Source organism: Pezoporus wallicus, unplaced genomic scaffold (genome assembly GCF_028554395.1).
Source record: "Pezoporus wallicus isolate ANWC-B61680 ecotype Strahan unplaced genomic scaffold, APGP_CSIRO_Pwel_v1 contig_1035, whole genome shotgun sequence".
NCBI lineage: Eukaryota > Metazoa > Chordata > Aves > Psittaciformes > Psittacidae > Pezoporus > Pezoporus wallicus.
The window spans coordinates 391837-406708 of NW_026636811.1; the positions used below are offsets into that span (position 1 = coordinate 391837).

A 14872-nucleotide genomic window follows, 5' to 3' on the forward strand; every position below is an offset into this window, starting at 1 on the left:
TCCCCCCGCTGCGGGAAAGGGAAATTCCCTCCCCGGTGACTCTGCGTCTATAGGGGCGGTGGGAGAAGGGAAGAGCGAGGGGGGACCCTGCAGCCCCCCCTCCCGTGCACGGGGAGAGGCCGCCTCCCCCCCGCTCCGTTAAAGCGATTGAGATTTCCAGGTTTCCTTCCCCTCCCTTGGGAAGCCGCATCCCGAGCCTGAGCCAAACCCGGGGGACGGAACCCGGACTTTTCCTGTTTAGCTCCCGCACACGGGGTGAGGGGTGTTTTTTGCGTGTGTGCGCTTCCCCCCCATCCCTGTTTCTGTGTGCCCGTGTGCGTGGACGGGCGCAAACTCGCAGAGAAAGGAAATTTTAGAGTAACAAGTCCAGGCTTTCTTGTGCAGTTATTTTAAGGGCTTTGTTCGGTGCCTGAAGGGGGATGCGCCCATTTGTTCGGGAGGGGATTCATCACATGCCCCTTTCATGTGAACCAGAGGTTAACAACCTAATGAGCACTTGGGGAAGAGATGAAGCGTGTAAAGAGCCCGATTTTCCCAAATCCTGGGCTGCTGGCTCGGGGATCTGCTACTCTAACCTCTGCCGGGTTAATGGTCCCAGCGCTTCCAGCGGGGCGGCCCCGGGACGCGGCCGGGTCCAGCGGCCCGACAGCCCCTTCCCAATGCCCCACCGGGGAGCCGGGGGAGGGGGGACGGGGACCGGCCCCACCGCTACATATGTTGGGTCAAGTCTCCCCATTGTGAGCGTGTAAAAAGGTGTAAAAACTCAATCATCTGTAGCTTGTTTTATGTTGTTTTTTTTTTTTTTTAAGGGAGGGCTTACCCCTGGATTTGTTGCATAATGGATTGTTAAAAAAGTGGAGGGCTGAATTAAAACTGTTCCCTAGTCACTTTTAATTAGACCGCTCTATTTAATTAGCAAAGTTGAAACATGCAATTAAAATTAGCTCAGTTTAGCACATATTAAAGGAAATGGGGGAACGCGGCTCCGGTTCGTATTAAAGCGAGTCGGAGGGGAAATGGCGGAGAAGCCTGAGTCGAAGCGAAATGACTCTGTGGAGGTAATTCAGCGACCGGCCATCTGCTGGGGGACCCGCCGCCCTCCCCTTAATTACGAACCGGCTCCTAATGTCTCTGCAATGACCGTGCCCCCGACGCCGAGGCGGCCGGTGCCGCTGGACGGGGCAGAGCACTTCGAGGGGCTGCGTGTGTGTGTTGATGTCTATGTTTATGACCCGGTGTTTTCCCGAGGCCCGGTGCTGTGCCTGGGGTTGGGATTGGGGTTGGGGTCGGGCAGCCCCGGTCCCAGCCGTACCCTCGGTGCAGAGCCGGGCTACTCCTTGTCCCGCGGCCGCTGCGGGGAGAAGTGGAAGGAGCCCACGTAGGAACACGTGGAGCCCCGATTTCCCCTTATTTCCTTCCACAAATCCCTGTTCCCGGTCTCTTTTTCCTCCCCCACTGGGAGCCTGGAAAGCGAGTTAATAATGTTTCAAATACTTGAGGAGTCCGGGCTAACGGGAGCCCCGTCTGCCTCTCCCCGCTCCGGGATCCGAAAGGGTTGCCTGGACTGGGAGGAATATGCCTTTTTCTTGGTGGTGGTGGTGGTGGTGGGGAAGGGTAATTTTCATTCTTGTAATATTGGTTTGGGGATAATTACTTTTAATGTCAAAAAGATTTAGTTTAATATCATCTCTATTAGGCTGCTGGGCGGATAATTAAAAGTGAAGATGATAGCAGCAGGGAAACAGATGGCATTTGCTTACTTTGATTCAGTAGGTAAATAATGAAAAAGTCAATGGCAAACCCCCTAGAACAATTGAAACCTTAAAGAGCACTAACATTAGCAGGTACTTACAAACTGTCTTCCGCTAAGAACGAGATGAAAATACACTAATCAAGAACTATATTTCCCTGGGATGCTCCCGGGTGCTGCGTGTCTGCCTTCCCCAGCCTGACAGCCAATGGACGGGCTCTTTTTAATTAAGATTTTACTACTGTAATTGGGGGAAGATGAGGCAGCACCGGTGCATGCGGCCCCCTCAAACTTTTGCACGGGAGCTGAGATGCATTGCAAGCCTTTAGGGGAAGCGGTGGGAGTGAGGAGAGGAATAAACACCGGGGAGATCGGGGCTTCTTCAATATAAATATATAATAGCCCCCGTCCGGTGCGTTACCGGCTCACCCAGATGGGAGCATCGGCTCCGCGCCTTGCCGGAGGCTGCCACAGCCGAGCACGTCGCGGGATAATTAAGCACCAACCGGGGCACCGCGCAACGAAACGCGCCGTTTCTCCCCCGTTCCCGCAGCGTAGCGACGCCGCTTCCAAACCGGCTGCGCGAACCGGGCCGGCGCCCCGGGATCCCTGACCTGAACCCCCCCATCCCACCGGGGCTCCGCGCCCTGCCCTGGCAGCGCCTCCGCCGCTGGGATTCTCTCGCCACCGGCCCTGGGGCCCGGTCCCAAACCGGGGTCGCTCCCCCGGCGCCCGGCGAGCCCCTGCGGAGGGATGCAAAGAGCCGGGGCCGGCAGCTGGTCCCCGCCGCGGTCTGACGGCGGCGGATGAGGCTCCCCCAGCCCAGCCGGGAGCGGGACGAGTCTTGGGGGTTTTAGAGCAGTTAATGTCTCTTTTCCCTTGTAACCTGGTAGGGTCCCTCTCCGGGTGCACAGCACACCCGCCTTTGCAGCTGGAGAGCGGCTACTCCGGGGGTGCCTAAAGCAAACACCCTCCCTCCCAAAAAGACACCAGAGCGGGGATGTACATGCAGATTTTATCGCGCTTCGCCAAACAGAAATGAATTGCAGCAGAGAGAAAGGGGGGGGGAAGAGGGGACAGAAAGAGCAACCTCCCCGCTGCACCCCGTCCATCCTCGGGCCCAGGCGGGGGGACGTCTATCAAGCCACGGCGAGCCCGGGCCGCAGCTCTGGTCTCCGGGATAACTCGCAGGCAGTTGGGTTTTGTTTGAATGGAAAGATGTGAAATGTGCGCCCTGTTTGTCTTGGTTCACGGTGGAAGCTTCCAAAGGAAAATAAGGGCGGAAGAAAAATTGTTTTTATCGTTTTATTAGACCAGTGCAAAGAGAGGCTCCGGGCTCGGGGTTCTCCAGTTCTAAACGCACTTTGTCAGAGACCGGAGTCCAAAAAAATAGTTGGATCCCGTTTGAAAGTGCCCCTTCAGCGACCGGAGGTGGGGAGAGGCAAGAGAATGGTCTGGTTTTGCTCGGAGGATTGAGCCGAGCCCGGAGCGGAGCCCTCGGCTCTGGGGCCGGGCTGACCCCAGCGAAGAGCGGCCCCTGCCCGGGAGCGGCAGCTTCGTCTGCAGCCCCTTCCCGACGCCCATCCGCCTGCGTCGGGGCGGCAGCCTGCTCCTGTGGGGACAGCGGGTGGGAAAAGTCTACACGCTCGGCATATAGCGGGGGAGCTTTCGACAAATGTCTTTGGTATGGGCTGATACCTGGCGCTGCCTTACATATTCTTGCAATAAACATTTAACTTATTCTTTATTAGTAACCCCGAATATTTCGATATCTGTCTGTTGTATTTTAAAAGCAGTTCGTGGTTGAGTGTTTGAGTGGGGGGTGTCTGTAGTGCCGATTTGGGATGAACATGAGAAGGAGGGACCAGGTCTCTTACGCGCTCCGCACCAGGACGCGGTGCCCAACTCTTCCGACGGTCACTGGGGGATGCGCGGCGGGAGGCTGCGGAAACTGTGAGTAACGCCTCTGGATGCGGACCTAGAGACACTACACATTGCGCGTCCAACTTCTACACCGCCCTGTGCAGTGTCACTGAAGGCATGAGGCTCTGAACACAAACCACCGCTTTTCACTGGCAGGTTAATAACCCACTGTTTGGTTTTATTGTTTTATTTATTATTTTTTTAATTTTCTTTTTCCATGGTTGTTTCCAAAATAAATCGTTTAAACCCGCCATAACGGGCAAGGATAACCCAGCCCTGCAATTTAAATCAAAGCTGAAAGAAAAGGGGAAACCAGTGTAGCCCGTGTCCTGCGTTGTGGCTGATGGCAGGTTGCCTCGGCGGGGAAAGGGAAAGGTCTTCGCAGGAAAAACCCACCCGAAACCCAAACATAAGTGCAGGAAGAAGGGAGACAACATTTTCTCCATGGTAAACTCACGTAAAGCAACAATTTAAATGTTTCTTATTCAGTCCTATCGAGTCCTACAAATTCCCAGTTAAATCAGATAATCTGAGTAATTCTCCCCGGAGAGTAAAATGAGTGGTTGGGAATAAAATTAAATGGGATATATTTTGACTTCGCGGCTTTATTAAATAAAGGTGTTCTAGCACCTAAACCAAGAGGAGTGGGTGGCAGCTGCACACACGGAAACTCGGTTGGGAAAGAGTTCTTTTGATTTAAAAAAACAACCAACCAACCAACCAAACAACCAAACAGAGAGGAGGAACGGAGAGCTATAGAAATATGGGGAAGTTTGGGGGCTCTGCACTTGTGCTTGTCGCAGCCAAAGGGGACAAAAGGGAAGGGGCAGCGTAGCAGCCGCGAGTGCCGTTTGTCCTCCTCGGTCCTGCGCCGTTCCCAGCCACGGGATGGGGGTAACACAGGCCCGGGGCGCTCGGGGCCCTGCCGGGGGGCAGCGCATGGGGAGCAGGTCTGGTAGCGGGGTGCTGGAAGGGAGGAGGGTCCGGCCCCGGGCAGCGGCAGGCGGGGAAGGATTGACGGACACACAAAGACCTTTAAAGAGCGCTGCGGAGGATGGAGATCCCTCGTGGGAAGGAGAGGGGAGAGCCCGCGGAGAGCGGGCGGCGTTGTTTCCCGCCGGGGCTGCCGAAGCTCTGCCTCCTCCCGTTACCAGCGGGGGTGACGTCAAACCCGGGCCGTTAACGCTAAAACAAAAGCTTCGGGGTTAATATACAGTTACCAGCCCCACGGCCTCCTCCTCCCTCTCCAGCACCCGTCCCTATTGTCCCCGCGGGGAAGGCGCCTGTTGAACGCGGATCACGCACAAGGGATGGAGGGAAGGAGAGAGAGCGGACTTGGCGGGGTGCGCGGCCCGGGGATCACACTCACCTCGGGGGTCCCCCGCGGCGCTTCACCTGCGGCTGTGGGGTGGGGGAAAGAGAAGGAAAAAGGGGGGGAGTGAGGGAGATGGAAGGAAAGAATGAAGGAAGGAAGAGGGAAAGAAAGAGGAAGGAGAGATACATCGTTACATCGCGTTATAAACCAAAACCTTGCGGGGACACCATGAAGTGAATTGCCACCTTTCACAGCGCATCGCCCCCACCCTTTTGACAAGCGACACCCACAAAACCAAACTAAACCCGAAACGAACATCCCCCCCTCCCCCCCCAACACCCCCCAACCCCACGTAACCCCCGTCGGAAGCGCGGCTTCCACTGGGTTCTTAGGAGGAGCGAAGCAACGCGCACCCAAAGCAGAGCCAAGCTCTGGGGGCCGCGGGAGGGCGGGACGGGTGCGTGGGGTGGTGGTGGTGGGTGGGTGGGGGGGTGTATTTTGGCGGGCGCAGGCACGCGCGCCCCGCGCACACACGAGCGCGCGCACACACCCGCGGGTCCCGCCCGGTCCCGACGGTCGCGGAGCGTTCGGGCAGGAGCCGTTCCGGCCAATCAGCGCGGCTCTTCCCGCCCCTGGCCAATAGCAGGCGCCACATTGTTGTCAAACGTTGCCTAATGGCAACGCGGGGCGCAACAATAGCGCGAGTGGCTGCGGCGCGCTCTGCCTGCAGCTCCGGCCGCGCGGGCCGCACGCGACAGGCGGCAGCAGCACCAGCACCACCGTCACCACCACCACCACCACCAGCACCATCACCAGCACCATCACCAGCACCAGCAGAAGCAGCGTGTCCCGGGGGGCGCCGGGCCCTGCCGTCGGTTCTGCCCCCTCCAACTGCACCGCCGCCGGTCTCCTGCTCGGGGCTCGCCGCGGCGGGTGAGCCCAGCCCAGGCGGGACTGGGGTGCTCCGGGGTGTCCGCCCGGCTGCGGCGCTGCTGGCAGGGAGCCGGGGTGATCTCGGTTAATTTTCTTTAGGAAAAAATTAATTCTCTTCCTGGATTTTAGCCTCCGCGGCTCGTGGAGAGGGATCCTGCCGCTGAAGGTGCTGGACTGGTCTTTGAAGGGACGCTTTTGGCCTATGACTGTAGTTACTAGGGGGAAAGGGGAGCTGAGTTTAGGGACCAGCGCGGGTGAACTCGGGTTCCCACCGGCGACCCCGCGGGCGCGGACGGTGGAGCTCGGCTTTGAGCCCGGCGCGATGGACTTGGCGCTGCCCGGCCAGATGCGCACGGAGAGCACGGAAGCGCGAGAGATCTAAGTTTGATTGGATTTTCTTGTCTTAGATTTCACTTTTCGGGTGTGTGTGTGGGGGGGGAGGGCTCAGGGGGGTTCTCGCCGGTCTCCTCCTCACTTGAGCCCCACTCCAGTGTGCGGGGGGGCCGGGTCGGCGAGCTGGTAGGCGCTGGGGTTTGCATGCCAGCCGTCGGTGCTCCGCGTGCCCCCCACCCGTGATTGCGCCGGGAGCCTCCTCTCGTGTCCGGGCGCGGGATCTCCGCGGGGTTCCCCCCCACCCCGCGTTGCTCCGTGGGAGACCCGTGAGGGGGGGTCGCTGTTTCGGGGCGGGCTCGCCGCGATGGAGCTGCGGTCGGAGCTGCCCAGCGTGCCCGCCGCTCCCCCTCCGGTGCCCCCCAGCTCGGTGGCGGCGGCGGCCGCAGCGGCGGCTGCCACGCTGCCCGTGAGCGTAGCCGGGAGCTTACTGCGGGCTCCGCCGCTGCTGCTGCGGGCGGCAGAGAAGTACCCGCGGACGCCCAAGTGCGCCCGTTGCCGCAACCACGGCGTGGTGTCCGCGCTGAAGGGGCACAAGCGGTACTGCCGGTGGAAGGACTGCATGTGCGCCAAGTGCACGCTCATCGCCGAGCGGCAGCGCGTCATGGCGGCTCAGGTGGCGCTGCGCCGGCAGCAGGCGCAGGAGGAGAACGAGGCGAGGGAGCTGCAGCTGCTCTACGGCACCGCCGAGGGCCTGGCGCTGGCGGCCGCCAACGGCATCATCCCGCCCCGGCCCGCGTACGAGGTCTTCGGCTCCGTCTGCGCCGGCGGCGGCGGCGAGGGAGGCGCCGGCGCCTCAGGTAAGACCGCGCCCTCAGGGGCGACCGGTGGGATGCGGGGAAGGGAGCGGCAGAGGCGGTAGCGGGGACCGGGGAGGTGTCCCGGCGGGTGGGCCCCACCGCCAGCCGGGGCAGCCGCAGTGACGCTCTCTTTCTCCTTCTCCTCCCGCCCCGCAGAGTCCAAGATGCAGAAGTTTGAGCTGTTCCCCAAGACGCTGCTGCCGAGCCGCGCCGTGACCCCGCAGCAGGCGGGCGGGAAGCCCCTCTCCCCGGACGGCGAGTCCGTGCCCGGCACCTCCTCCCCGGAAGCTCGGCACGGCTCGGGCTCGGAGAACGGGGACGGCGAGTCCTTCCTGAGCTCGCCCGTCTCCAAGGGCCCGAAGGAGGGGGAGGAGAGCCCGGGCTCCATCAGCCCACTGGGCTCGGACTCGGGCTCGGAGGCGGACAAGGACGAGCAGGACCCGTCGCCCTCGGCAGGCGGCCGGCAGCGGACTCCCATCGACATCCTGACGCGCGTCTTCCCGGCGCACAAGCGCAGCGTTCTGGAGCTGGTGCTGCAAGGCTGCGGCGGGGACGTGGTCCAGGCCATCGAGCAGATCCTCAACAACCGCGGCCCGGAGAAGGGCCCCGAGGAGGGCTGGGCCCGGGACGGCTCCTTGCAAGGCCTTCCGCCTACCCCTGCAGCGGCCGCCGGCCACCACCGGCCCTTGATAGCCGGCGCCATGGCCCCCGCCATCGGCACGCTGGGCAGCCGCTCCGCCTTCTCCCCCCTGCAGCCCAACGCCACGCACTTCGGGGCCGAGGCCGGCGGCTACCCGTTGGGCACCCACCTGGGACTCAACCCGCTGCGCCTCGCCTACTCGGCGCACAGCCGGGGACTGGCCTTCATGACCCCTTACTCCACGGCAGGGCTGATGCCTACCCTCGGGTTCCGGCCGCCCGTGGACTACGCCTTCAGCGACCTCATGCGGGACCGCTCCGCCGTGCACAAGGAGCAGGTCTACTCCGGCGGGCTCTACGGGCCCATGGTCAACAACACCCCCGAGAAGCAATAGCGAGGGGCAGCTCCCCAAAGCCCAGCTGTGTAGAAGTAGCTAGGTAGGCACAGGAGGGACGGGCACGGATGACTTTCTGCCCCCTCTTCCCCCCCCCCTACAGGCGATGGTGGCGTGCAGAGCCCGGCGCGGACAGACGTAGGTGTTAAATCGGTGATAAAGGTGCACTTTCATTGTCCAGACATGAGTCACTCTTTGTTGCTTATGGCCATAAGCATGGATATCCTTGGTGCGTCGTGGGGTGTGCACGCACACACACGCTACACACACACTACACACTCTTCCCCCCACACATACATATATATATGTATACTAGCAAGTGTATAATGTTATAAAATGGAAATCTAAGTTATTAATGTAACTCGTAGGTGAACTTGGTATTAACGTTAAGCTAAAGGTTAGACAGCGCATTGTAATACTTACCAGGCATATAGATTAAACATATTGTCAAATTGAAAGCCTTTTCCTTTTCCCACCCCCCCACCCCCAAATGTTACGATCTGTATATAACATTGGAAAGTAGATATATTTGTAACTGTCCGTAGGACCCCGGCGCCAATGGTGTATGACGGTTTAATAAGCCTCCTTCATTTGTGATCTGCAAGGAAATTGCTTTCTTGTTCCAATGTAGCAAACTTCTTGCTGTTTCTAACAGGTAATTCTGTGTTCCCATTTCATAGAAATAAATGTTATTTTCTATTAAAAAAAAAAAGGTCTTATAAATGGCAAGTGATATTTTACCAGATGATGGAAGTGTGCTTTGGGAAATTCACTTGACGAGGACAGTCAATATTTAAAGAAGTTTATGCAATTAGTACATATATGTTTACTACATTTTTATCATGGTCAAACCAGATATCCTTCGGGAAATTTATAAATAAAAACAAACCTACAAACCAGAGCAATTTCCTTACGAACTGAAATTGTCACATACATTTATTGCTGGTTCTGGTCTTTTTATTTATGGTGGGAGGAAAAAATATCAATATCAGAGGGGTGAAAATTTAACGATTTTTTTTTTCCCTTTGGTATCACACTGATTTTTTTGTTATATTTAGGAAACGTGGCATTATCGCATAGAGAAAAGCATGCTTAGAGCAAAAGCCTGCTGTGTAGCAACAGAGAGATCCTTTCCCCTCGTGTCTGAAACTTGAATGTGAGTTTTAATTGTTTCTATGTCAAGACAACCGAAGGGATATACAAATAATGATGGTTTTTCAGAACGCGTGTTTGCGACAGGCGCGAATGAGTTAAGACACCACAACCCCAGTGCTGGGTGGTGGTGGGGATACACACAGGAAATAACCCGCTGGTTTACTTCTGGACCTGTGCATCCTTCCAAATCTTTCCCCTCGGTTCAAGAGCAAAAACTTCACGAGTGGGTTGTGGTTGTTTTTTTTTTTTATTGGTGTGTGTTTATTTCTATTTTATATTTTATTGTTATTTTATTTCTATTTTTATTATTTTTTTGATTTATTGTTTGGGTTTTTTCATCCTTTTTTCCCCCTTCTCTCTCTCTCTTTTTTTTTTTGACAATGGTGCCCCCCTATTCTTCAAGACCAAAAAATCCGAAGGCCTTTCCTACCTCTATATATTTATCATACACTGGGGGTGCAGCGGCCGTGCTCCCCCTGCATCCAGCGATGCGATGCTCCCGAAAGCCGGGGCACGACTTTTACCAGTCCTGGGAGTTTTTGGCCCAAGAAAACTATTACTCACAAAGAACCACTTAAGTGCATGGTTGAATTAAGACTGTAAAAACTCCTAAAGTTCGTTGGTATGGAAACCTAATCCCACGGAACCGCACCGTGGCACAGCTGGACTGTTTACTTTCTCACTTCAAATATAACTGTGTAAACATTGGCTGGGAGCTGACAGCACAGCTCCTACCAACTAGTCATTGGACTGGTGGCTCTGGGAGGGGACCGTCCCGCCGCAGCTATTGTGGGACCCCCCGGGTAAAATCAAAGGACAAGGGCAAGTAAAATGCAATTCTTCCTTCCCTCGGGCGATCGATCAAGCTGGATACAATTTGAAGATTTTTCTTAAATAATAATAATAAAAAGTAAATATTACAGATTCCACCTAGGTAAATACTTGTGACCCTGATCCGTCTTGGGAGCAGCCAAATCAATATCACAAGGGAAACTTTTAAAAGTCTCGTGTTCCAAGAGCGGGTGAAATTTAATATTACTACAATAAAACGGTTTAATAAAGAAGGACTTTAATAGTGAGCTAATTTGATTGAGTTTCCTAATTCCACTTTAATTGGAAAAGGAGTTGTCTGTTTGGTTATAAAGTGCCAGGGTTATGTTAGACTGGAAAAAAAAAGTGCACTTTGAGCATCTGAATAAACTTTTTTCCCCTTTTCCCCTTTTTTTTTCGGTTGGCAGCTGACTTTGTGCGGGATGGGTTTCCATATCTGGGATTATGAATGGGCTACAAAGAGCTGCTACTTAAAGAAATCAGGTCGCCACATTTCTCCCATTCTAGCACTGTTGAGAAGGGCTTAGGAGCTGTTGATTTAACTCAGCTCCCCTTTTAATTATAAAAGCCATTCCTGTGTAGTTAGGCGAGCAGGACAATTTATCAGAGTTGTTGCCGTGTCTTGGAGGTTGGCTTGAGCTCGGATTTATACAGCCGACAATGGGGATCACGACGATTAACTTTCATATGGATAGTTTAGGCTGCTAAATTGGCGGGAGGAGGAGGGGGTAAGAGAATCTGATACATTGTCCCTACTGAGGTAATTCCCGTAGATTAAAAGTGAAAACCCCCTTGGGTTTGGGGCTGCCTGGGAGAGGTTCTCACAACAGAAGCCTCTGGCACAACATGAAATATTCAGGTCCCTTTTAGAGTAAAATAAAATGCTGTCACTTGAATAAAATCCGCGGAGCTGACTATAAATTATTTGTGAAGCAGAGAGGCTGCGGTGAGCGCCAGAGAACTTCCCTCTTAATTAAATCTTAATCCGCGAGTCGCAGGCAGCGGCGGGGCTGCAGCCGCGGCGGCTGTACATACAGCGGGACACGTTCCGGCGCTGTATTAACAGCACTCGTGTTTAATATGAATCAGCCCTAATCCACGGCATAATAAAGATCAAATTAGACTAACCATTTAGTAGCGAAATGACATTCCTTCACCTAAAATGAACCTCTCTGAGCCCTGCTCGCTGCGAGACCGCCTCGGCAGCCCGGAGAGGAGAGCAGTGCCGGGGCCGGAAGGGGAGATGCAGAGGGTGATGTGTCCCTTTCGCCTTTACAGACCGGTTGTTTTATTTGTAAGACGAAGGGGGAAATCTCCGCCACCCCCGTTCCAATCAAGGGCCGCCTCTCCCCAAAACTGCTCTATGAGCTCCCCGCAAACCCGGCTCACTACCGGGGCCCCGGGGACAGAGGGTGTCGGAGCGGAGTGGCTCCTCTCCGGCTCTGCCTCCTTTCCGGCCCCGGCCCGGCCTGTTGCTCCACAGCTGCCCTGATGTGCGCCCCGCTGGCGGCACAGCCTCTCCGCCGGGGCCAGCCAGCGGCGGGGAAGGGCGGCGGTACCGCGGATACGGCGTCCTGGCCCTCAGGCCCTCCAGCGGGCCTTGCTCTGCTGGAGGCCGAGGAACGACACCCGATCCGCTGACCCGGGACGGCTCCGTGCCCCGCCACCGAGGCTGTCCCGGGACCTGATGCCGCGTTTCCCGGCCTTGAAACAGCCCCGCAGCCCCTGAGGGGCGGGGAAGGCCGGGCCGGCCCCGGTGCCCCTCATCGGGGCGGGGCGGCCTCTGGGCCGGTGCCTCCGTCCGTCCCGCCCGCGGGCCGGGGCTGAGCAAACACCGCTGCCGCCGCTGCAGCCGGGCTCCCGGTGGCACCGCTCCGAGGAAAACGGCTTTTAGCCGTCCCACTGAGTAAACCACATCATCGTGATGCCCGGCGGCGGGTACGAGCCAGGGGGATCTCCGTCTCCCGGGGTCTTCTCGACAGTGGGAGAGCAGCTCAGGACAGAGAAGGGACATCTCTGGTGGTGCGGGCATCCTCCCCCCCATGCTGGCATTACGTCCCCATGGCAACCGCAGCAATCACTTCTACTCCCCGACAATAGGAAAGTATTTAATACATTTAAATGTGATTAAGCAGGTGGAACAAACCGAGGAGGAGCGGCTCCGCAGGACGAGCCGGCAACGCGCGGCCGCCGCTGACCGAGAACCTTCACACAGGGATCGGCGGTCGGCCTAGAGCTCAACAGATGGGGCAGAGTGGAGTAGTAGTTAGAACGGGAGAGGAACGGGCTTTTGAAAGGTTTTCCTTTGCTTTTAGTGTCAGTTAAGGGAGCGTGAGAATTCATTCCTTTTTCCACCTCCCGGGTTTCATATACATAATACTGAAAACCTTGTGCAAAAATTGGTTTCGCCTTGTTACCGGTCATTCCCACTTTCCCCTTTGCTTTCCTCTGCCTTTTTCTTAGCAAAAAACCAAACCAACAACAACAGTAAAAAAGTCTGGACCTAAAACAAAACCCAAACCAAACCACGCGCAAAATACCCCAGCCGCCTGCTGGGCTGAAGTTCGAAAGCCAGACATAAACCCCAGAGAAAACAAAACCAAACCCTGAAATTGCACAGCGCTTCTTTACATTTCATCTCCAAAACGAGCTTCTTCGCACCAAAACGAAAATAAATGAATTTTAACAGATGTTTTAATCTTTTTAACAGATGTTTTAATCTAAACCCCTTTCCTTTTCAGCCAGTTCCCTCATTTCTATGTTATTAGGAAATCTAATCATCGATGGCAGCGCTGCTCCTGACCCAAGGCACTGCCGGAGAATGCCCACTACTCCCCATCCTGAACGCCGGGAGCAGCCGAGGCCGGGCCAGCAGAACACCGGGAGCTGGGCAGTCCTTGAATTCGCTATTCAGCTGTGGGGCTGATTGCGGGATTTGGTGGCAATTACTGATGGGAGGGAGGGTGCTGTGCCGGTGCGGGGTGCGTGGTGTTAACGTGAGAGATGGGGCCAGGGTGGAAGAGGTTAAAGGATGGGAGGGATGAGCTGGTACGTTGTTAGGTGATGCAGCTGGAGAAGGCAGGTTTGCAAGGAAGTCTACTGCTGGATAATGGTGAAGGTAAAAGAAGCGGGGTAGATGTTTAAAGGAGTAAATTCCAGCACAGAAGAGCAGGGTGAGGGGGCTGACGTGGTTTTAGGCTTTTAAGAGAACTCAGATTAAGGTCTGTGAGAACACTTAAGAATCCACAAAACAAGATCTAAATGCCTGTATTAGGAAAGTGCAATGAAAATGTTGTGTCACTTAATGGTGTTGAGTTTGAAGGACAGCCATATTCATGAAAAGTGTGAGGCAGCTCCTTGACCTGTACTAAGTCTGTGGTAACATGCCTTTCGTTGCCTTTAGGACTCGATTATACTCTGTGCAGGCTGGGTAAGGTGGTACTATGTGGCAGGATTTACCTTCTCAGGGAAACTACTAGAACCTCTTAATTTCAGTTATATCAGGTGCTGTACAGGAGATTCAACTTCATGTACACCTATAACACCAGCCGAGGCTCGAGCAAGTGGCCATCAGTGTAAAATAGTGATGGGTGTTTTTACAGTGACTCACTGATTGCTCATGTGGAAGCAAGTGCATCAAGGGAGATGAAAATGCTTAAAGACAAGAAGGTATTGCCAATAGTTTTTAACGGCAACAGGCTGTGTGCTAACCATTTCTAACCAAACAAAGTCTGAGGCCTGCTCTATCCAAATGCTAGCATAAACGTGCTCCTCTTCACCCCAGGTGTGAATTTGGCAGATGTGGACAAGGGCATGATGAGACACCCCCCAGGGGATAATTCTGTTTGGAATGCTGTTTTGTGTAGTATTGGATTTACCTGTATGTGGGAGCTAAAGTCTTATCTTAGGTTTTATCTTAACTCCTTGCAAACGCTAGACTATAAGGGGAAAAACATTGCTTCATGACAGCTCTGCTTTGATGGTGTGGAAGAGCAAAATCTTGTCATATTCTGATTTGTGGATTAATTTTCTGTAAGAGATGGTGATATGTGGGATACGTTCTGATTCCTGACTTCACACAGAAGCTCTGCCTAAATAAGCTCTGTAATGCAGGTCTCTGTGAGGGGTAAGGATGGATCCTTTGACATGTTATCAGTGTGAGTATACTTGTAGCTAGTGTGGATTGGGAGGAGGTTTTTCTTGCCTTGCATTTCATCTTTTCTGGTTTTGGATCTTGCTAATGTGCTGTAAAGCTGTAAGAGTTATGCTAAAGGTTGTTTCTGCATAGTTTTTTTCCCGGTTCCCCAAAATTGCTGTGTTATCTCTCCCCCCCCGCCCCGTACATGAATAGATGAAAAAAGACTGGGTAAAAGTGTAGATGAGTTTCAGGAAGAAAAGGATGTAGAAATCCACTGAAAGCAGGTTACCCAAATTTCCTTACCCACCAATAATTACAAATCTGCTGTGTGTATCTTCAGAAAGAAGTTGACTATTTAACTGGGCAAATGTAATAGACGGGCAGGATCTGTGCAAATTTGAGTAGGTTTGTGACAGCAGGGCAGGGTCCTGGGGGGAAGAGGGAAATGGAAAAGAAACCAGAAACAGAGAGTGGATCTTGTCATGTGGTCTGACAGGCAGATGGAAAGCGTGAATTAGAAAGGCTTTTAAAAAGATCTGCTTGGGGTTTCTGTTTACAGAGAGATTTAACAGGACTGGCTGGCCTTAAAATGCTGAGGTCATT

At 54.7% G+C, this 14872-nt stretch overlaps 1 protein-coding gene and 1 long non-coding RNA gene across 2 annotated transcripts in view; both read left to right on the forward strand.

Moving 5' to 3' along the window:
- Positions 1-6375: 6375 nt before the first annotated feature.
- DMRTA2 (DMRT like family A2) lies at positions 6376-9322 on the forward strand. Its single transcript, XM_057401777.1, has 2 exons — positions 6376-7111; positions 7268-9322. The coding sequence occupies exons 1-2, from the start codon at positions 6619-6621 to the stop codon at positions 8143-8145; spliced, it is 1371 nt and encodes a 456-aa protein (XP_057257760.1). The 5' UTR covers positions 6376-6618; the 3' UTR covers positions 8146-9322.
- A 3877-nt stretch (positions 9323-13199) lies between these two features.
- LOC130595232 (uncharacterized) overlaps positions 13200-14872 on the forward strand; it is a 39129-nt gene continuing 37456 nt past the window's right edge. The window contains exon 1 of the long non-coding RNA XR_008971264.1: positions 13200-13249. This is a non-coding gene — a long non-coding RNA (uncharacterized LOC130595232). The remainder of the gene's footprint in view (positions 13250-14872) is intronic.

Bases quoted from the DNA above. Each gene is read 5' to 3' on its own strand.
- DMRTA2 (XM_057401777.1), top strand. From the start codon at position 6,619: ATGGAGCTGCGGTCGGAGCTGCCCAGCGTGCCCGCCGCTCCCCCTCCG. The intron at 7,112-7,267 runs GTAAGACCGCGC...CCCGCCCCGCAG, and splicing joins GGGAGGCGCCGGCGCCTCAG to AGTCCAAGATGCAGAAGTTT.